The sequence below is a fragment of the Cornus florida genome, unplaced genomic scaffold (assembly GCF_030987335.1).
Source record: "Cornus florida cultivar Cherokee Brave unplaced genomic scaffold, ASM3098733v1 CherokeeBrave_3.0.0_Hap2_Chr03, whole genome shotgun sequence".
Taxonomy (NCBI): Eukaryota; Viridiplantae; Streptophyta; class Magnoliopsida; order Cornales; family Cornaceae; genus Cornus; species Cornus florida.
Window position 1 is genome coordinate 952,442 of NW_026775573.1, and position 21,805 is coordinate 974,246.

A 21,805-nucleotide genomic window follows, 5' to 3' on the forward strand; every position below is an offset into this window, starting at 1 on the left:
ATTTTTTGATCCTTTAGTAGGTGACCATGTGAATTTTCAATAATTCGACGCATCATTGTACTCCCTGGGTGACCAAGTCGATCATGCCAAAGTATAAAAAGTTTTGGGTCACAAAATTTTTTATGGATCACAACATTTGACTCAATTGTTCTAATGGTTGTATAGTATAACCCAGAAGAGAAAACAGGGAGTTTTTCTAATATCAGTTTCTTGCCTGAGGTAATGGAAGTAATGTAGAGATATTCGACATTTCTTTCATTTGCAGTCTCAATATGATACCCATTACGACGCAAGTCTTTAAAACTCAGCAGATTTCTCCGAGATCTTGTAGAATATAATGCATCATTGATTTGTAATCTAGTTCCATGCGGTAAAATGATGTTAGCTCGTCCGGAGCCTTCAATCAAGTCGGTGGGACCTAATATGGTACTGACACTAGCGTCTGTCAGAGTTAAGTGGGAAAAATATTTTTGATCTCGAAGGATTGTATGCGTTGTTCCACTATCTGCAAAACATATGTCTTCACCATTTATTTTGGAACTAGTCAGATCCATTCCTATTCTTGCAAATTTCTTTATCAGAAAAAAAACTTTTATAACAAAAACCTTTAATACAAACTAGAAAATAAAAACTTTAATACAAGGACAACAAAAAACGTAGTAGACAGTACATAAAAGAAACATAAGATTAACTGGTGTGGACATTTCCATCACCAATCAGGAAGTCTATCCTTTCATCACGATCATCAAAAAAATTTGATACATCCAGATTGGTGATGTTAATTGGCTCATCATGATTAATGAAATTCATTTCCAGATTTGTGGTGTCAATTGGCTCATCATGATCAAGGAAATTCATTTCCTTTTGTTTTCCCTTTTCTTTTATTGAGGCTTGATACAGATTAGCCAGATGCTTCAGTGTACGACAAATACTTTGCCAATGCCCTGTCATGCCACATCGATAGCAAGTATTATCATGAGCCTTGGAAGATTGAGCCACATCCTTCCCTTTTACTTGTCTCATTTCATTATGATCTTTCCTTTGAGGATATGGTGTGGATATCTGATTGCGAAAATGTGAGGATTGATATCCTTCACGATAATAAGAATGATTTCTACCACGACCATATTCATTATTGTGGTAGTTAATTTTGCCACGACCATATTCATTTCTACCACCTCGACCACGTCCACATTCGCGTCCACGACCACGGGATGAGGCAACATATGTTTCTGGGATCGGTGTCGATCCAGTAGGACGGGATTGGTGGTTTCTCAATAAAAGTTCATTATTTTGTTCTGCCACAAGCAAACATGATATCAGCTCTGAATATTTTTTAAATCTACGCTCTCGATATTGTTGTTGCAAGAGTACATTCGAGGCGTGAAATGCGGTGAATGTTTTTTCTAGCAGAAGTTCATCAGTAACAGTATCACCACATAATTTCAATGTAGAGCTGATTTTGAATAGGGCAGAGTTATATTCAGCAACAGTTTTGAAATCTTGCAACCTCAGTTGCAGCCAATCAGCCCTGACCTTTGGGAGGATAACTGTTTTTTGATGATCATATCTGTCTTTCAAATTGTTCCACAAACAAAGTGGATCTCTTTCAGCGAGGTATTCATTTTTCAGTTCCTCACTAATATGGCGCCGGAGAAAAATCATGGCCTTTGCTTTATCTTGCAATGATGCATCATTCTTTTCTTTAATTGTGTCTCCAAGGCTCATGGCATCCAAATGGATCTGAGCATCCAGAATCCATGATAAATAATTTTTGCCAGAAATATCCAGGGCCACAAATTCCAGCTTTGTCAAATTTGACATTTTCAGAATAACTAGATGTGACAACAATATAAAAATATAATTTAGCATAGTATATAAAATAAAATGACATTAAATGAGATAATAACATAATATAAATTATTTAAATAATAAATGTGGTAAATCCAGCCATAGTAAATAAATTAGTAAACAATAAAAGCGGTAAAACCGGCCCATAAATCATTAAATAATAAAGGTGGTAGAACCGACCATAGTGTAAGCACATATATCATTTAAGTGAACAAATTTATTTTATGAATAATAATCCATAATTAACATTTCCTTACCCTTTGGAGTCAGAAATATTATTTTATCCGATAAAGCAAACCAACCTAATAATCTATCAAAACTAATATCACAAAATAGATATATAGTTGGGATAGAAAGAGGGAGAGAAAGCTTCTTCTTCAAATCTCAGATATATATAGAGAGAGAGAGAATGACGAAGAGAGATAGAGAGAGATTGCAGAATGCCTTTTTTTATTCACAAACACACCCACGCAGTACATATTTATGCCATATATATAGGTGTTGCACTTGGCTTCCCAAAGAAGCCACAAATGAAATCTTCCCATGTATGCTAAATATGGTTATGTCATGGATGACATACATATGTTGTGGGCCCCACTTCCATTATATATATATATATATATATATATATATATATATATATATATATAACATGATGAAAATAGTGCAATGGTCAAATTCTTTTATTACGTGTACCCTATTACCAATGTTCATAATTGTTCTTTAAAATTTTATTTATTTATTTTTTATTTTTCTCTTAAAGTAAATTCAGAGTTTCAACCAATATATCTCCATTGGCAACCATGTGTAAAGTAAGTAGTCCCGAATTATTTTATATATATTTTATTTTAGTTCACGCTATCATGCTCTTCTAATATTAGTTTCATTAAGATATGTGGTACAGTGGTATTTCTTCTCCCGGTGCATTGTAAGAAAAAGAATTACGTAGTAATTGTAATTATAGTTCCACTAATATAGCATATCAGAGCTTATGTTTCTACTTCACAATCTCCATTTCCATTAAGCTATTACGTTCATCAACAGTGTGAACAAATTTTCAGATTTTTTAACGTTCATGTTAAACTTGCTTTTAGTAATAAAATGACATAATTATCCTTCAAGAGTATACTTAGTTAGACTCCAAATATTCTTCCATTTTTTATAAGCTTCACTATGCTTTGTCATTTCATTTATTTAAAAATTCGAGAAATTGGAGGAGCCAGCGGCGCAACATTTTACTGTTCATGAATACACGGTGGTCATCATTTGTTGTAGTCCATGAGTATGTCTTCCTCCGTGAGGATCTCGAGAGGAACCTGGAACTGGCCGTCGCCGGAGCCCTCAGCCATCTGAAATGCCTCTAGATATTATCGATTCAATATATCAAACAGGGAGTGGGGGTTTTGACTACTTTCCGTGAGATGGTTGATTGCAATCGCAGGGCCCAACCAGAGTCAAAAACAAAAGAAGAGCCAGAGTACAAACTGTTAGAGAGAGAAAGAAGAGATTTGCAAGAGTTTGTACTTCTAGATAAAGAGAGGAGATAAGTGAAAGAATGTTTATATTGTCATTTTAAGAGTAATTTGGTAAATTCCATAAAATACTTATGGGTAATTTGGTTTTTATGTATTCATGAACAGTAAAAATTAATATATTTTTAATTATTTTTACCTAAACTGTTTTTTGATAGAATTACTTTTTATTGTTTACATTTCAATAATTAAGGCTTCCAAAAGTGATTTTTATTAAATTAACTCTAAGAAATACATATGTGAGAGAAGTGAAGAATGAAACAGACTATTTGAAAAGTTCAATGCCAACTAATAACAATTTTGACAAGACTCAGATATTTGGATTCATTTCACAAATGTTCACATGGAATTTTAATTTTGTGTCGAAACAGAATTACAACATACTGAATGCCTCTAATAATAAGTCAAATGAATTATTGAGAGCACACACTAAATACTTTTATTACAGAGATGGTGAAAAATGTAATTACAATAGTACAGACTCCAAAGAAACAAATTATCCGTACACTCCTAACAATAAGCAGGAGAACTATGATAGCCTGTGTGTTTATGAGCGAAAAAGAGTTCATGAGAATAAGAAAAAAAATATATGATAAAAAAATAAAATAGACCCACGACAAGAATTTATGTAGTTTGACTATACCTATTGTTAGAATGCTACAATATATTTTAAAAGAATCGATTTCACATATTGACAAAATCCAATAAATACAGGCATAAGGATTATTTAGTATCATAAACTTTAAAAAGATAAAGCTTGTGGCTGATATTTTAAGACATATGAGATACATGTAACAAATTTAATTAGAGGGAGGGTAAGTATAATAAACCAAAACAAATGTAATTTACTCAAAAATGTCTACCGTAACCAACCGCCTGTGTTCTCCCCATTTTGGAATTGAAATTGAGAACTCCAATTTCAAATCAGGTGAGGTGTAAAAAAATTTTTGGTAATTTGAAAAATGTGTTAATAATATCTTTTGTGTTCAAATCTCTCCATGTAACGTGAAAGGTATTGTCAAGTAAATAAAGTGGGATCACTTTTCCATAACAAAAATAATATAATAAATATACCTAGAGTTGAAATTACCTGGACAAGTTTAAAACGGCACCGTTTTATTGTCTTGCATTTGGTTAACCAACCATCACATATTAACTTTAGCCAAACAACCAAACACCCATATTACCTTAGCCAAACATTCACAACTCTGTCATCGGTGACAAAGACTGATAATGCTATCTTGTGCGACATAGAAACGGTGCTGGTTGTCAAGAGTCCGTTACCGGAAGATGTTCCAGTGGAAAGATTATGAGAGGTTCTCATAAAGCTCGATTGCAAGAAGCAAGCGCGAGGAACCGAACCAATTTGCAACAGACGTTCAATTGGTTGAAGGCTGTCGCTCACGAGGCAATCAGGGAGCGCGACGAGAGTTGGAGGCAGATCCGAAGCATTGCAGTAGGAGGAAGCTCTGAGGTCAAATGAGAAGTTCTCAGTGGAATTAGACGAAGCTATGAGAGTAAAAGAACAGTTTTTGAAGCAGATGGATGAATTAGGGAGGTAATTCGACGAAGCTGCCAAGGCAAAGGACTCTATAGATCTGCTATAGAAGATCTGCCATCTGTATATTTTGATTACTTAAAATTGTCATTTATTATTATATATATATATATATATATATATATATATATATTTCATTGGCAACAAACACACCCCCCACCCGCATATCCACTTTGCTCCTCCTTTGGAGACTCTAACCTTCACCATCCACTTTGGGAGATATAAGAAATACCACTATGCCACAAGGCCTTTGATACTTAAATTTGTATTTAAAAATGAAAATTTTGTTGATTTTTTATAATTTTAATTTTCAAAGCAAAATAGCGAATTGCAAAATTCTTATCAGACTGTATCTTTAGTTAATAGAATATGAATCTGTTGTGTTCCTCACATTTATTACTATTGTTTTAAATAATAATTAGTACTCAAATGATCAAAGCTTTCCCTTTAACTACTTTTTCCCCCCTTCCTCCTGTTTGGCCCCGTTTGAGGTATAATCTTGTTTTTGCATTCCCGTGCATTTAGTTGTCTTTCTTTGCAGATGTTAAGGTCTGTGATCCTCAGTAGTTAGAAAACATATTCTTACTTTTTTTTTTTTTTGTTTTTCATATTGAATCTTGTAGGGGACTTTCTGTATCCTAATTTATTCAATATTAATTTTAGAAGTGATCAATTTGTGCTGTTGGTTCTTTTGAAGATTAAGGTTGAATTTTGGCTGTAATTCAATTATCTCCCAAAACCTACTCTAAAGGGAAAGACAGGTGTGTTTTGAAACAAAACTTAAAAGTTTTGACTTCCATTTCTGTCAACTTCCCCTTTAAAACATAAATATAGAATTAATAGTTTTGACGTTTAACCAATTTATTTGTGTACTTGTCAAAAAAAAAAAAAATACTCTTCCCTTTCTTGAATTGTTTTTTCATGTTATATACGTGTTATTAACAGCTGGTTTAATAAATTTATTCACAATTTTGATCTTGAATCAATGCCCTTGGTATGTCAGTTTTGAATGACACACCACCGGTGGAATCTCTCGCCAACGAATACTATCATCGCTGGACGAACAAAGCTTCAGCCGACCAAATCTTGCATGAACGAGTCACCGATGGCATCAAACCAATCGCGAGTCGAAGTACCTCTGTTCCTCATTCAAAGTTCTCACTGACCAGATCTATTTCGCTGATTGTCTCTCACACGGTCTATCAGGTGAGTTTTTATACGCACACACATTTATGTAGATCGATACCTTTGTTTTCAAGTTGCTTTTGCTTGTTCCATGTGTTTGTTTTTCTTTCTTTTTTATTACAGTTTTTTTAAAATTTTTTTTATTAATGCTCTTAGATTGCCAGTTACTTTTCTTTTTGCTTGTTTTGAGCAACAATTGAAGTATATTTGTGTGTTTTGAGGAACAATTTATTAATTGAAAATACATTTGATCAATGTCCAATATTTTATATATGTTTTCACATTCTGATTAACTTTGGGTTTATAGATCCAACACTACACACTATATATATATTATATACACATATGTATATATGTATTCAGTGTGTTCTTGAAACTCACAGCTCTTTTTGCTTATGTAAGACTATTAGAAGAAAAGCAATGAACCTTACATTGGCAGATTTCCTTTGAAAAATTTCAAATTTTCGAAGAACTGAAAAATGGAAGTCTGAAATTTGTTGTGTTTACAATTTTCTAAGAACTAAGATTAGAAAGGGGAAAAAAGGAGTTCAAAGAATTGTCTTGCACACACACACAGATTTTGTTATATGTATTTTCCTTTTAATGAAAAAATATACTTGTTTATCTATGTTTTGTAGAGTCCTGAAATGGAGGATTTAAGGAGGTGGAGTTGGATGCAAGCATAGGAATTGAAAAAATCATGAATGAGGTAAAAGGATATTTCATTATCTCGTTATTTTTCAATTTTTTTGTGTACTATATTTAGTATTAGTCAGGTTGGGTTAGTTGAGTTGTTTAGGTTGTTTTCACCAAATTGAGTTATAGAAAATGGAATTCAGAAGGAAAAACTGAATTGGAGAATGGCATTTGAAATCTTTAAAGCAACTGAGTGTTTATATTTTGCTTAATTATTTTATTATAGTATTTGAAATCTTTTCCTTACAATGAATGCAAACTTAGGAGCTCAAAGTTCATTTTATAAATGGCTGAAAGAACATTATTTGTTTCTAATTACTCTGCATTTACGTTATATTATTTCACAGTTTTGATTGTTTGTGAATGTTGTTCATTGTTTCAAAATTGGTTAAATACCTATTAATGTTTCTTTAATTTTGTTTCCTTGTGATCTATTTTTATCACAAGCTTCGATGCTCTTTAAACTTCATAAAAAATTCATATGGGGAATGATGGTTTGTACTAATCTGTAGACTCTAGCTCTTAAGAGATCATGATTTTTTTTCAAGAAAAAAAAGGAAAAGAATTTATGACAGTTCTGATTATTATAGTGATTTATCCCAGTTTCAATTTTTCTTGCAGGGTTCTTTAGTAAACTACTGGTAGAAGACATTTATATTTGCATATATATGTACACACACCAGTAAATTTAACGTGCGATGCACGTGATTAGAAATTATTGTTAAATTATTTTAGAAATTGCTTTCGAAGCTAACACACTGCAATATAATGAAAAGCTGATTAAAAAAAAGGGTGAACTGTAAAAAAAAAAAAACCCCTTCGACTATTAACTATTTGCAGAAAACCCCTCTTATGAATATTTTTAACAAGAAATCCTCTCAAGAGAGAGTTTTAAGCTGATGTCCGTTTATGGGGGTATTATTTGGACAAAAATAACCCTTAAATAGTTACATATACATTATTCTTACGCATCGCTCTTTGCACTCTCTTACTTTCTCTCTCTTATATATGTATATATATCTATATGTATGTATCTTCCCTATAGACAGAATAGAAGAACATCAAACTCTCTGGTGAGTGAGGGGTTGGGCTTGTGAATAAGCTACCAACAGTCATTGTTGCTCTCTGTTCTTCCTATCTGAAATGCCGAGAGGTTCATCTCAATCCCAATCATAACCCTCATTAACCTCCCGTGTTGTCCTATCGGCATGGCACCTCGCGTCTTCCTACCTAAAAGGATGTGTTCTTTGGTCTGGAGCATGGGTCTGTTGGCGCCGGAGACGACGAGTATTGCGCCATTAATCTGGGGTCTTACGGGCAGCGATTTGCAGTAATTATTTAGCAACATAGTAAAAAATGAGTTGACAGAGAAATAGAAAAATTCATGAAAACCCAAACATGAACCCAAGATATAATCAGAAGAATGAAACCCAAAAATTAAATGAACCCCAGTGGCCCAGAATTAAAGCAAACCAATAAATGAGCATCGTAATCATGATACAGGACTTAAATGGGGAAATTGTGAAGCCCCTTTATTGGGATCGATTGGGAATTTTGGCAGGACTTCAAGTCTTCAATAGCAGCTTCTTGAAGAAGACTCTATCTTTGAGTGGTTTGTTATTCTTCCATAGCAGCCCCTCAAAGAGTTGCTCTGTTTGTTGATACTTCTTTTCTTTTGTAGTGTTTTTATTTTTATTTTTTATATGGTTGTTTTTATATGTAGTTGGTTTGTTCGTGTTTGTATTGATTAAAAAAAAAAAAAAAAAAAATCAAATTCAAATACTTTCGCACAACTCTTGATATGTATGTATGTATTCTCATCTGAAACATATCTAGAAAGATATTCAAAATCATATTTAAGATGTCACACATGCTATTCTCAAATAGAAGTAGATACATATGTGTGTGTATATATATAGAGAGAGAGAATTAAAACTTGAGTGCAACTTAGTCCAAGTCCCATTCACCCCATTAAAATCACTTTCACACATGCTTTAATCTCCAACAAATTCCAAAATTCCAAAATCATTGCTTCCATTTTTTTTTTAAATTTTCAGTTTTATACAAATCTATTTGAACAAAATAGCAAATGCAGACACTCTACAATATACAATACCATACACTATACCCCCAAACTTGAATGGCACATTGTCCTCAATGTGTGAAGACAAAGATGCAGAAATAAAGAACATAGAAGGTAAAAGGAACAATAATACCAAGTGGAGTGACGAAGACAAAAGATGTCCATCTATGTGAATGTGCAAGAGCGTCCCCCAAACTTGGACAGGAAGACCTGTCAAAACACAACTAATGTACACAGGTAAAAGCATAGGCTTTTAAGAAAAATCAAAACAGAAAAAATAATACAAACTTGAATGTTATTGAAAGAAAGAAATCTATACAAAAACACAAATTGGCACACATTAGGCAGAAGTTTAAAATGGAAAACAAAAAGATGCCAAAAGCCGTGCATTTAAAGAGAAGATGGGAAATTTTTGGACTTCAACTTCTAAAATTATTATAGGCCTACTAAAATATTACTTATAAAAACCCAATAACACAAGTTAATGCAAAATACAACACATTGACCATTGCTGTAGCTCATGTTCAGCAAGTCTTGAAGTTATTGAAGTACCTTCAATTCCTAAAAAGTAATAAAATGTTGATATGTTTCACAGGCAGCATACTATCTTGATATAAAAGTTAATAAATCCTCAATCCAACCTAAAACTTGATTACACTAGGTCCAACTTTCACTCCATGGGAAATTCACAATTTGCCCCTTTCTTGTTTAGTGTGCTTCAAATCAGTAGGCCTACACTTGAACAGAATGTCGTTTATTATTTAATATGAAAAACTTAGGAATTAGTTATAAATTATAATTGAGGGCCGAGATATGGCGAGCTTGCCTCATTAATGTGGGAAATGCGTGCCATGCCTTGCCTTGAACACTATAAACCTCGTATCGCCACAATTATAGAAATTATAGTGGATAGATTAAGTGGAGTACTTCTGAATTATTATGTGATTTATAGTTACATACATATTGAAGGCTGCTGGTCTGGGTTTTAGTTTAAGTCCCTTCTGGAAGTCCACCTTTTAGGATTCTCTACTGAGTGGTTGAAGGTGTCTTAGGATCCTATCGAATTAGTGGGAGTTAGAGAGGTGCTAACAGATAGATGGAGTGGATGAGATTATGGGGTTGGAGGAGGTGGGAGCAAGTAGATGAAGTTCAGGAATTTGTCTGCGGATGTATTGCTTTGATGCCATCCTGCAGCGTTCCTTTAATAGATTTTCCCAATTTATGATCCCAAATAAACCCATATGTTCTAAATATGGCGTTACAATACCCACTAATTGGTTATTTTACTATTGTACTGCTCCATAATGGGATGGCATCAAAGATGCCCTCAACTAGTGGATCAGTAGCATATTTGCAAGCTTGAAGTTCTCTTAGGCCTCCTTGTTTTTGCTCTAGGAACCTCTTATTCTGTCCCGGTGCATATCACTCAACATTTACTGGGTTGTTTATAGTATCACGAGGTCAAGCAAATGTGAGGCACCCTTGGTACATGTTGGCGTAGAATTTCATGGGCTTTCCTTGGTTCATGTGATCTAGCTTACTTGAACTTGTACGCCAAGAAGGTGAAAGATCTATAACATAGCTATATCATTGGGTGTATCTTATGTTATATGATTTTAGGGCATTAAAATGTGTTTATAAAATGAGCACTGCTAATTTCAAGATTGGAGAATGCCGACGTGAGAAATTAAAGAATATTGAAATGCATAAATACATGACTAGGGAGTAACAGTGATTGGGATCTGATGGGAGAAAAGTGTTTAAGATGGATGGTCATTGTAATGAAAACAATTATTTTAGTTGGTGAATAGGAGACATGGTTTCAGTCGATTGATGCTGCAAGGATGTGTTTGGGGTGGGGTGGGGTAGGGTGGGTTGGGGGGATACCAAAACAGACGTGGGGTTAATATAATTAAGATATACACACCATCAAAGCTTGTAGCCTATTAAGATATACACACCATCAAAGCTTGTAGCCTAGTTGTATTTCCTCACCTTTCAATGTAGTAGGTCAAGGCTTCAATTTCTCATAGGGGTAAAGTGGGTTTGTGAGTTTCAAATAGGGAAAAGGAAAATACAAACACACATGTTTACACATGATCTTACAGAAAGTATGACATGGTGACACGGTATATGTGCAGCCCCCAAATTATTAGCACAAACACTTTCTTTAGTCAAGGATTCATTCTAAAAAAGGGAAGAGAGATCGTGGGCTTGCTTGGTTCAATATCCTGAGAACAATTTTCTGTTTTGACAACTGAAAAATAAAAAACAGAATGAAACTCCTTTTGGTTGACAGTTTTTTGAAAACTATTTTCTGAAACCTCAGTTAAAAACGGCCCCTTTAAAAAAAAACAAAGAAGGCATGTCCAAAGAACGGTCTTATAGTTCCATTTTCAGAGATCTTGATTTTTTATTTTTATTTTTTCTCCAGATAACTGAACCAAACAAGCCATATATATTTAAGTGTGTGTCTATGATCATCCTAAAGCAAGTTTGTGTCACGTTGCATAATTTGTTGACTATAATTTTTTTGATGACTGGTTCTCTTGAGAATCTTGAGTTATTAGATTAATGTTCTTTGCTTGCTCTTCTTCAGATTTCTTTCCATGAACTTTGCGTAACTACCACTTTTGCAGGCTGGATCTGTAGAAGGACAAGTGGTAGAAATGGGACTTACGACCACATCATTGCTGAGTGCAGAAAATTTTCCTGTCATAGTTCCAAATTCACTGTTTTCTAGTCAAGTGGGCATGCTCTTCTTATTTTTCAAGTGCTCATTTCTAACATTCCTATTGCTGATGCATTATGCTGCATAATCTTCCAGTTGTCAATTTCTCGTCTATATTTCATGCTGATCATAAAGTCCACCATATGCATGGATTCTTTGAGGTTTCTTGTATGTGAAATTTCTAATGGCCTTCCTCACATCAGGATCTCATGTGTTACTTGAAGTGGTCATATTGCATATTTCTATTCATATTCCCCCGCTTGTAATTTTAGTGCACATATCTCTCTCTTTAATGAATGCATGGATATATAATATATTTCTCAGAGCTGTTTCTTAGTTATGCCTTAATCTTTGCCTGGTGGTTTTTTTCTGCTTTATGGTATCATATCAATAATATTATGGTTTCTTATATCATGGAAGTTGAACTATTTGGTCATAATAAATCTTTGCATGTGATGAATACATTTCTGTAGGTAATCGTGAGTAAGTCTCTTGCCCAATGGCGTGCCATCATTACCAAAATTCCTCTGCAAATAGGTGATTTTGACAAGATTCCCCAGATATCAGATGACATAAAGAGCATGCTCAGATCAAACTCGAACGTTTTCTTGGGAAACGAGGCCCCATATTGTTTCTTGTCTCAAGATCATTTGCAGAACTGACTCTTGGATGCAATCTAAAACATATGGTATTCTTTTTCCTGTCATATATTTCCTTAATTAATCAACTGATTTCATTGGTTTGGTTTAGGTCCAATGCTTTTGACCAGTGTTGAGTTTCTTATAATTCGGTATGTTGAAGTTGACCAGCATTCAAAAGATAACTACTATGAATATATCTTCCTTAATAAAGTTTGTGCATATTAGCCAACTGATTGAGTGGTAATGTAAATATCTACACACCAGTTATTTTGTGTTACAATATTTCTATTATACATCGAAGTAGCATTAAATACTCAGCTCCAAGCAACTGGCCTTCAGTCAGGTAGATGATATAGACTTTTAGAAGCATACCATTTGAATAAATTTTGAGGCAGTTTTAATTTATTAATCTTGTTATAATAGAAATTAAATGACTTTGTGCATGAGGTGTGTTTTGCATTTCTAGTTATTTAGTGCTACTGCTGTTTCTGAATCTTGGAAAGAATGGAAGAAATTTAAATGCTGAAATTCTCAAGAACCGGTTCCTTTTCCCTCTAGTACTTTCATTTCCGTCGTCATTCTGACATCTACTGGGTTGATCTCTATGATATGTTTTTATTGAAAAATTGCAGATTTCATTTAAACATGTAAGGCTTATTTGTTTGTATATATATTTTTTTGAACTCTTTTTTTTTTTCAGTGCCTGGTGCTTGGGTATATCTTCCTTCATAATCCTTTCATGATTCGTCATGTCCTTGTTGTTTATTGTTTTCAATTAGCTACGAACAGTTATTGTTACTTATGGTTCCAGAGCAAAGAAGAGTTCTTTTCAACACAGCAAGACATTCTTCTGCAGTCGGTCCAGATAACCAAGAAGCGTGGTGCTACGTTGGGTAGCACCTTGGAGGATATGACATATCAATGATACACATTATACCGGATGTGGAAAAAAGTCAACAATCAGTTATACACCGATGTGGGAAAAAATCTTGTTTGGAGGTGCGACCTTTTTGAATGTATCTGCTACCTTACTTGAATGTTAAATAGATTTGAGGTTAGTTACTCATGTTGAGGCTTCAGTGTTATTTAATGCATCCCAGTTTAATTGATGAATCATGGAATGTGTTATGTGTTTATGCATGTGTGCATGTGGGTTTTATGTTCATACACACACACACACATATATATGGATTCTAATGTTACACTACATTGCATTTCAAAATGAATATAAAAATATAAGAACGAAAAAGTTAATTATTGAAAAGATTTAAGCAGATCTATGAAGAAAAAAAAAAAAAAAAAAAGATTTATGCAGCCACTTCAGTTACATACTGTTTTTTTTTTTTTTTTCTTTGGCAAGTCAAAAGAGGATACTGTTAAATATAAACTTAAAAATAGAATTACATGTTAATTTATGCTGTTCGTTACTGTTACATGAGTCATGATATTCGTTGCGAAACTTGGTGCTGAAAAAAAAATACAAATCAGACATGGCTCGGCTACATTATTTGCTCAAACAATTCTTCCGCAGGAAAAGCAATCATTCAACAAATAAAAAGACTAATATACCCTCAATATTTAGTTATCTTCATTTCATACCCTTCACTTTTTCTCTCTAAAAATTATCCATTCTCTCTCTGTATTTCTCTGTCCTCCACAAATTAATTTCCTTATAATCAAAAGTTGCTTTTGATTTGTAAAAATTTTAAAACCTTGTTTTGCTGTTAATATTCAATACTAAAGCATACAAACCATAATATTCAATACTAAAGCATACAAACCATGATCTCTTGTGTTGATGATGATTATATCTATTTTGCAACACCATTTCTGAGATACTCAACAAACTCGCTAATACAGTGGTCGTGCAGCTCTCTGTCCCCGAAAATAGTTCGGCTTCTTTGGCACGAGGCCTCAGTTGCTCTCCTTCGTCTGAAACCATGGCTTGTCTCAGAGACATGGCTATGCTGTTCCCACTAATTGATTTGTCTTCGCTTCTCTCCACTTCAATTAACAAACCCTTCTCTACTAGTAATCTTGCAGTCAACCCTTGATCAACAATTAGAGGCAACACAACAAGACAATGCCCAAACTGCAAAGTTTCTATTACAAAACCCTATCCAGAGTGAAACAAAGACCCACCCCCCAAATTGACTAGTGTGCTAGGATGTCCATCTGATGTGCCCAAACAATATGCACCACCCCTTTGCCCGATGTCTGGTGGTCGAAACCCTGTGGTAGGGCTTCGAGATCGTTGATAGCCCAATTGGGTGTTCTGAGTGCCCATAGAAAAGGCAATTCTGATAGCTCTAGTCCATTAGCTATATCTCACACACTTGATGTTTGCTTAGTTTCCACTCACTACCAAACCCTACAAACACAACTGACCTGGGTTTTTGTTGGTTAAGCCATTTAAAGTTATTATGCCATGATTCATCAGTGAATTCTCTCAGATCGTTCCGGTGGAAATAGTCCCTCCGGAATTACTGGCTTACGGGTGATCTTTCCTTCTAAATTCAAGTACTCAGCTTCAAACTCTTTGCAAGTATGTATAGCTACAGCTTGAGATGCATGGAGCACTTTTGCCATGCATTGAGCATCACTTGTCCCCGAGGCATTTTCTCCAGTCTGAGTCCATCTTGAATGCTGATTGCTTCATGCGTCCTGTAAGCGACTGATGATGGAAAACTAACCCACTCCAGCGGTGATGTTAGACTTTCCGGCAATGGCCTAATCCTTTTCTGACCATCTCCAACTATGAATTCTGGTGGCTCGTGGACTATGAGAGTAGTAGTAGAGAAAACAGAGAAGTATTTGAGTGGAATCTAGGGTTGCAAATGAACCGTGAACAGCTCGGGCTCGTTTGTGAAGTAAACGAGCCAAACTTGAGCACATTTTTTAGGTTCGTTTAGTAAACGAGCCGAGCTTGAACAATGCTGAGCTTTGAGCTCATTGCTTCCTATGCTTATTTGGGTACTGGGCAAGTGTTGATTGAGAGTGCATGCTCAGTGGATCGAGTGGAGGAAGCTTTGAGCACATTGCTTCCTATGCTTCCAGATAGACAATACTATCGGTTAAATCCAGGTGAGGTGTTCTTTTTTAGGAGTTAGGCTTTAGCCTGTGTTGTAATAAGTTTGCTCCTTGGTTAACCTCGAAATAGGTTCTAGTATTCTTGCTTCTTCTTTTTCCAAATTTTATAGTTTATATACTCGTATAATAAAGAGCAGACTTGTAATCTAGAGGAAGTGAATGGTGATAACATCCTCAAGTAGTTGGGACTAAGACTTACTTTTGTAGCTTTATATATTCATTTGCTCTTGCAGTTGATGAATGTTGTGATATGGAGCTAGATGAGACTGATCCCACAGTCTGGCAGAAATTAGAGGTAGCAACAGAGGAGTACATCCAAAACAACTTGCTGGCCTTTAAGAATATGTGTGAAAAATTGCTTCAGTACGAGCAAGATGAGAAACTGTCAGACAATTTTAAATCTCAGAATGTCCCCAAGGGAAAGGCTTTAACTGCTGGTATATATTTCTAATTTCTTTATATTTGCTTCCTATATGTTGTGTTCTTTCCAATGTCCTTGTGGTTGAATTTTAAATTCTTTTTCTTTTTTAACATTGATAGACGGGAACGGCCCCTCTTTAGGTTGGAGACGTAATGTACTACTTGTGGAAGCTTCTCATAGTCCTGATTCGGGAAGAGTTTTTCCATCATACTTGATCACTTGAAACGTATTGTGCTAGTAATGGAATAAGATTATCTCTTCTGAATGGGATATTAGGAACCTTAAAGGCAGTACCAGGAACAACATTTCCAACACCCTTTACTCCGCCTCTGTTCACTGGAAGCTTTCCATCAAGCCCACTTTTATGTAGTCCTGATATTGGACCTCAGAGGTTGGGTCGAATTGATTTAGTCCCACCTTTAAGCTTGGATGGATTTCAATCTGGAAAAACAGCTGCTTCACCACCCGTGTCTCCTAAAGGACCGAAGCAGCTCTCTTTGCCAGTCCGATCATTGCACGAGAAATTACAGAATTCGCCACAGGTTGGAATTATTATTCAATTGTCTCTCCAAAATGACACGTGTGGCTCAATACTAAGGTATAATTTTCCCTTTACTTTTTCACTTCTATATCGCTTTCACATGTAAGTGTAGTTTGACTGAAATCCTAATCTGCTGGATGTGTTCTCTGTAGTTGGCAGAATTATGTATTTGTGGTTGCTGAACCCTGGGAACTTGCAGATGAGTTTCTACACAGTGTTAAATTTAACTTGCAGTCAATGATGCTTGGCCGGAGCACGAAGGATGCTTTGCCATTTTCAAATCGGATGGATTGTCCACCAGTATATAGGTCGTCAAACTCAAGTATGCATCTACGATTTCTTCCTCTTCTTTTTTGATTATCTCTTTTGTCATCAGTACGAAGTGCAAAGCAACTGATTGCCATTCTGATGGTTTGTGAAGGTTATGGAAGATGACCAAGAAATTGGGGCATTTATGTTTCGTAGAACAGTCCCTTCTATGCACTTAACACCTGATGATGTTTGCTGGATGGTACGTCTTTGGATTCAGTTTTGATTTATCAATTATCCCTTTGTGTTAAATTATGGTTAAAGTTGGGTCTTTCTCCAGTATACCCCTTCTACCACCTGTCTAGGTGGGAACAACAATATGACGTGTTTCCTTAGTAAGTTAGTTGGCCTCAGGTAGTACTAATGTAATAGTTACTTAAACCCTAATAAAAATCAATTGAAAAACAAACCAAATTAAATATAAACTATTACAACTAGAATCATAAGCTGAAACCATCTCTAGATTAAACTGGAAGTTCCTAAAATACCCATCCGAATAACATACTAAATTAAAACAAATTAGCCATTCTCTTTTATTTTATTTTTTTCTTAGTTTCTTGTAGGGTACAATTGGTCATCCATTGGACCAAAACTAGTGTCTTAATTGATAACATCAAATATCCCATAGTGGGAAAAACTTGACCTCTAAGTACAGAAATTTCGGACCTTTGATCTTGTATCCAATGGACATCTTTTTGTCAATGTCATTGCACCATCTCAGTGGAATCAACAAGGATAATGTTAGCAAGTTGAACCTTTTCTGCATATGACTATTTTTTCTGAAATGATAAAATCTACAAGCAGGGTTACGACGGATTTAACAGTATTACTTGTTTGTTTCTGGACACTAACATTGGTATATCCTTGGGTTCATTATGTTCATCTTGTGCTCTTGTACTTTCCTTTTAGTATGGCTTCAACAACTGTTGTTTTCTTACCTTGCTGGTCTATATAATGAGCCTTTCTAGGATTGTCATGACATTGTCTTTTTACAAGGTACCCAATGTATATTTAATTCGTTGCTAACAATACTGATGTTCTCTTGAACTTCTCAAATCTTCAATAGCGCTTATGTGGTAGTCGATCTTATTACCATTATTTTGAATATTTGCATCTTGTTCGGCATTATTCACTATGTTGGAAGTGTTGATGCATGCCCAATAGAGATCTTGCTTGCTCTGAGATCAAAATTGATATAGCTTGGAATAGAGAATATAGTGGTACAGTATGGTGGCCTCAATGAACAAAGGCGAAAACTTGCAAAATCTGGTTTCAGTGCAAGCTTTTGCAGTTTCTAGCATACGTCTCAAACTTCATGAGCTATGGGCTTAAAAACAAGACCTAATAAGAAAGAAAGAGAATAAGAAAACAAACACTTAATGTGAATTTATATCCAAGAAATGTCACATTTTCTCTGTTACAATCTTAACATCGTTATGTATACTTGGTAACTTGTTTTTAGTTAATTTACTTGGGACTCAAGTAATCTGATTTCAAAGTCACCATAACATAGTAATTACTTGGACCATAATTATAACTAGTATAAATAGCTCTGTTTCTGAACAGATTTGTCTGTCAGTAATGGATATAACATTGGTGAAAATAAAGGCTGTCTACTACTTTTGTTTCAGATAGAGGTAAGGTGGTCCTTTGCTGCAATTTGGGATCGACTTCCTCCTTTTCTTCCACAGCTGTGCAAAGAAATACCTCTTGCTCTCCACAAGCTGCTGCTGTTGGCTACAATCCCAGGGCCATTATAGTACGTTGTAGTGCTATGCCTTCCGGACCCAGCTACTGCAGTAAGGGGCAAAGGATCAACTTGATGAATAACCATTTAATATATAATTTCACCCGCTCCTTGCTATCACAATGCATCCAAGCCAAATCAAATTTAAATCATTGCAACTAGATCCACAAAATCCTCTCCAAATACCCTTTGTAACTAAATTAAATTAAATCAAATCAGTCCCCCCCCCCCCCCCCCCCCCCCCCCCCCCCCCTCTTTATGTATTATTTTGAGGTAGTCCTAATGGATCATCTGTTGCACTCAAATAAGTGCCTTGATCTTGATCACTTCAACTCCCCTTCCCCTCTATAAAAGTCCAGAACCTCTATCCTTCCTCCTTTTCTCCTCACCGTGCCCATCCTTCCTCCCATCTTTTTTTCCCTCGAAATGTACCATATACAAGGGCCTAGTTGGTTAATTGATGTTCGCATAACAACTCTTTGGAATTGAAGGAAGAATGTCGGCAAAATTTCAAAAACTTGAGAGTAGTTTTTTCATCTTCTTTGAGTTGGCTTTTTTTAGTATGTGATTGTGACACAGTATAACCACTATCCTCAAGTTTTTGTAGACCTTTTCAGGAGATTCTTTTAACTAATGTAATCCAGAAGAGTTTTAATGTTAAATTTAATGGGTAGATGAATCAAATTCTTCGAGAAAGGGGACATCCCACACAATCAGATCATCTACTTGGGAGAATTGCTTTCAGTCCAAAGGAGTAAGTAATATGCTTGAAGTTCCTGAAACTCGGGGGGTTAATGTTTCTTATGTTTTTCTCACCAATGACATTCATTCCCTAGGGTTCACTGTTAGCATAGAGTTACTACAACCTTATGAATTACATTCTCTAGTTTGTAATAGAAACAATATATTTTTGTAGTTTCTTAAATAATCTGATTCAATAAAGGTCTTAGAATCTTAATCTTTTTTTGCCAATTTTTGTTTGGTAATGTCATGGGGATATTTTTCCACAGGGTATCAAGGCTTTATAAGACAAGTTATATGTGAATGAAGCTATTATTAATCTAAAAGTCAGTTCTTCAAAAGTATCGCTGAATTTTCTTCTGCTGATTTAAGCATTGCGTTGTATCTTGTGGAAACTTGCAGGCCGGAGCTTGGAGGGATAGGATTATAATTTGCACGGGTAAATGTGGGGCTACTCCATCTCTAATTAAGGCCTTCCTAGCTCCAGTGCCAAAGCTGTTATATGTCCATTGACAACATTCAATGTATCGAGTGAGTCTAGTGCTTTGGAGAATGGGAAGTTTGATATTGGAGAGGATGAAGTAGAAGATGAAGAGGAAGAGGCTGCCAGTCCAGGGAGTGATTGGGAAGATAGTGAGCCTGAGAGAAGGGTGGAGGGGTCAACGCGGTTTGTCAAATGTATGACTCATTGTTTCGAGAAGGTGCGAAAGTCGATGTTGCCCTACAACATGCTCTTCAATCACATCGGAAGTTGAGGTATTCGTGCCATCAAAACCACAAAAAGAAACGTTACTAGGGTTGGCATCTCAGGTCAGATATGTCTAGAGTTGGCATATCTAGTACAAGTTTTTGTCAGGCTGGGAACTATTTCATATATGTTATTAAACCATTGAATGTTACCAAGAATTTCTGGGAGGCCTATTAAACCATTGAATGTTTCTAGTACAAGTTTTTGTCAGGCTGGGAACTATTTCATGTATGTTATTAAACCATTGAATGTTACCAAGTAATTTGTGTCAACATCAATGAAGTTCTTGAAATTGTTGAACCAACACAGGACCAAATTCAATTAAATCTTTTCTCTAATTCATCATTTCATCATGTTATCATATCAAATACAAGAATGCAAAACGAACACTGTATCCGGGTCAAACTGGATCAAGTAACACAACCAAAAAAAAAAGGTGAAAGAATAAGAATGCAACAACAGAAGTAAAGGAAGTATTTATTTCATAGAACTATTACACCATATGAATGCTATTCTGCCTTATGCAGTCTCTTTCATCCAATCTACGTTACATTACGTAAATAATAATAAAAATATATTCTTGTTCATGTTGGCATCTCAAAGCGACAAATCGGACAGTAATTACTCAATTGCAGCCAATGACCAATACAATCTCCATAATATATTCTTGTTCATGTTGGCATCTCAAAGCGACAAATCGGACAGTAATGACTCAATTGCAGCCAATGACCAATACAATCTCCATGATAGACATGGGAGCATGGCATTCGAGTGACCAATTCCATGCCAACACCAAAACTAAACTTTTCCGAACATATTACACACTGATCTATAGAACAAGAACTATCCACCTCCACCTTGTCCAATGCCTCAATTGATGATTTACTTGCTGGCACGAATGTGTCGACGACTTCCGGTTCTTCCTCCACCCTCATTACGATAATCATTAAAGGCACAGGGTCTTGGATGTTACTGTTGTACTCTTAATAATAGTACGAGAAAAATAGATCATCTTTTCGATCATAATCTCATCAGTCAAACCCAAAACTCCCCCCTCAAGAAGGATACGATTGAAGAAATGGCGCCAGATATCATCATGTCGCCGCAGAATGCCATAAGGCATGGGTCTAAGATAAGTTTTCCGGATGTTATTTAGTAAATCTCCAGAATTATTATCGAATTCCAGTTGATGAACTCGTAGTTCCACGACAAGCTTCTCAAGTCCCAGTTTTACCATATCATTCAATGATACAAAATCGTCCGGAATAAGTGATCCTTCACGCAACTCCCATGAATGAAGACTTAGATTACTTGACATCTTCTTCAAGTACTGCACAGAAAAGTTCAGAGGTGAGAGATGAAAGCGGTGGACAATTCAGATTCTCAAAACATATTCAATTTTGTCTTAGGTGTAATTTGCTGGAATAAATAACAAATTGCTCGCCAGCCATCAACAAATTAAATTACACTATAAAAAAAAAATAAAAAATAAAAAAAAAAAATTCCAAATTTAAAAAGAAGAACAAACAAAAAATAATCAGATCCTACCGAAATTGGATTTGAAATAATCGTAATTATGATTTACCTCAACCCGATCAAAGAGAAGTATAGGTTGTCTTTGGCTTCTCCGAATGCGCAACGACTGATTTGGAGTTTAGATGGTAGAGAAGGGAAGGAAGAAGAGGGCAGCTTTTATAGTGCTCCGCTTTTGAAGAGAGATAACTTCAAGAAGAGGACAGAAACGCAAGGGGCCAGTGTGGTGTGTATATTATATAAGCTGTGTGACAATAGTCCAATACTAATAATACTAGGAAAACAATTGCTAATTAGATTTAAAATCCTCTTTTTTACCCTTAGTTATAATGTAACCAAATTAACTTTTAGTCAGGTAAAAATCCTTTTTTCACTTGGAATTTATAAGAGTCGTGGAA

At 35.2% G+C, this 21,805-nt stretch overlaps 1 protein-coding gene and 2 pseudogenes across 1 annotated transcript; 1 reads left to right on the forward strand and 2 right to left on the reverse strand.

The window, feature by feature from the left end:
* Positions 1–687: 687 nt before the first annotated feature.
* On the reverse strand, positions 688–1,824 carry LOC132300916 (uncharacterized). Its single transcript, XM_059798223.1, has 2 exons — positions 1,347–1,824; positions 688–1,298 (listed from the first exon to the last, which is right to left on the reverse strand). The coding sequence occupies exons 1-2, from the start codon at positions 1,822–1,824 to the stop codon at positions 688–690; spliced, it is 1,089 nt and encodes a 362-aa protein (XP_059654206.1).
* A 2,712-nt stretch (positions 1,825–4,536) lies between these two features.
* LOC132298921 (phospholipase A I-like) lies at positions 4,537–20,212 on the forward strand (annotated as a pseudogene).
* On the reverse strand, positions 13,995–15,172 carry LOC132300917 (UDP-glycosyltransferase 91C1-like; annotated as a pseudogene).
* Positions 20,213–21,805: the final 1,593 nt, after the last annotated feature.

Excerpts from the sequence above, each read along its gene's own strand:
- LOC132300916 (XM_059798223.1), bottom strand. The coding sequence starts at position 1,824 with ATGTCAAATTTGACAAAGCTGGAATTTGTGGCCCTGGATATTTCTGGC. Across the intron at positions 1,299-1,346 it reads GCAACAACAATATCGAGAGC|AACAAAATAATGAACTTTTA; the intron begins GTAGATTTAAAA and ends TGCTTGTGGCAG.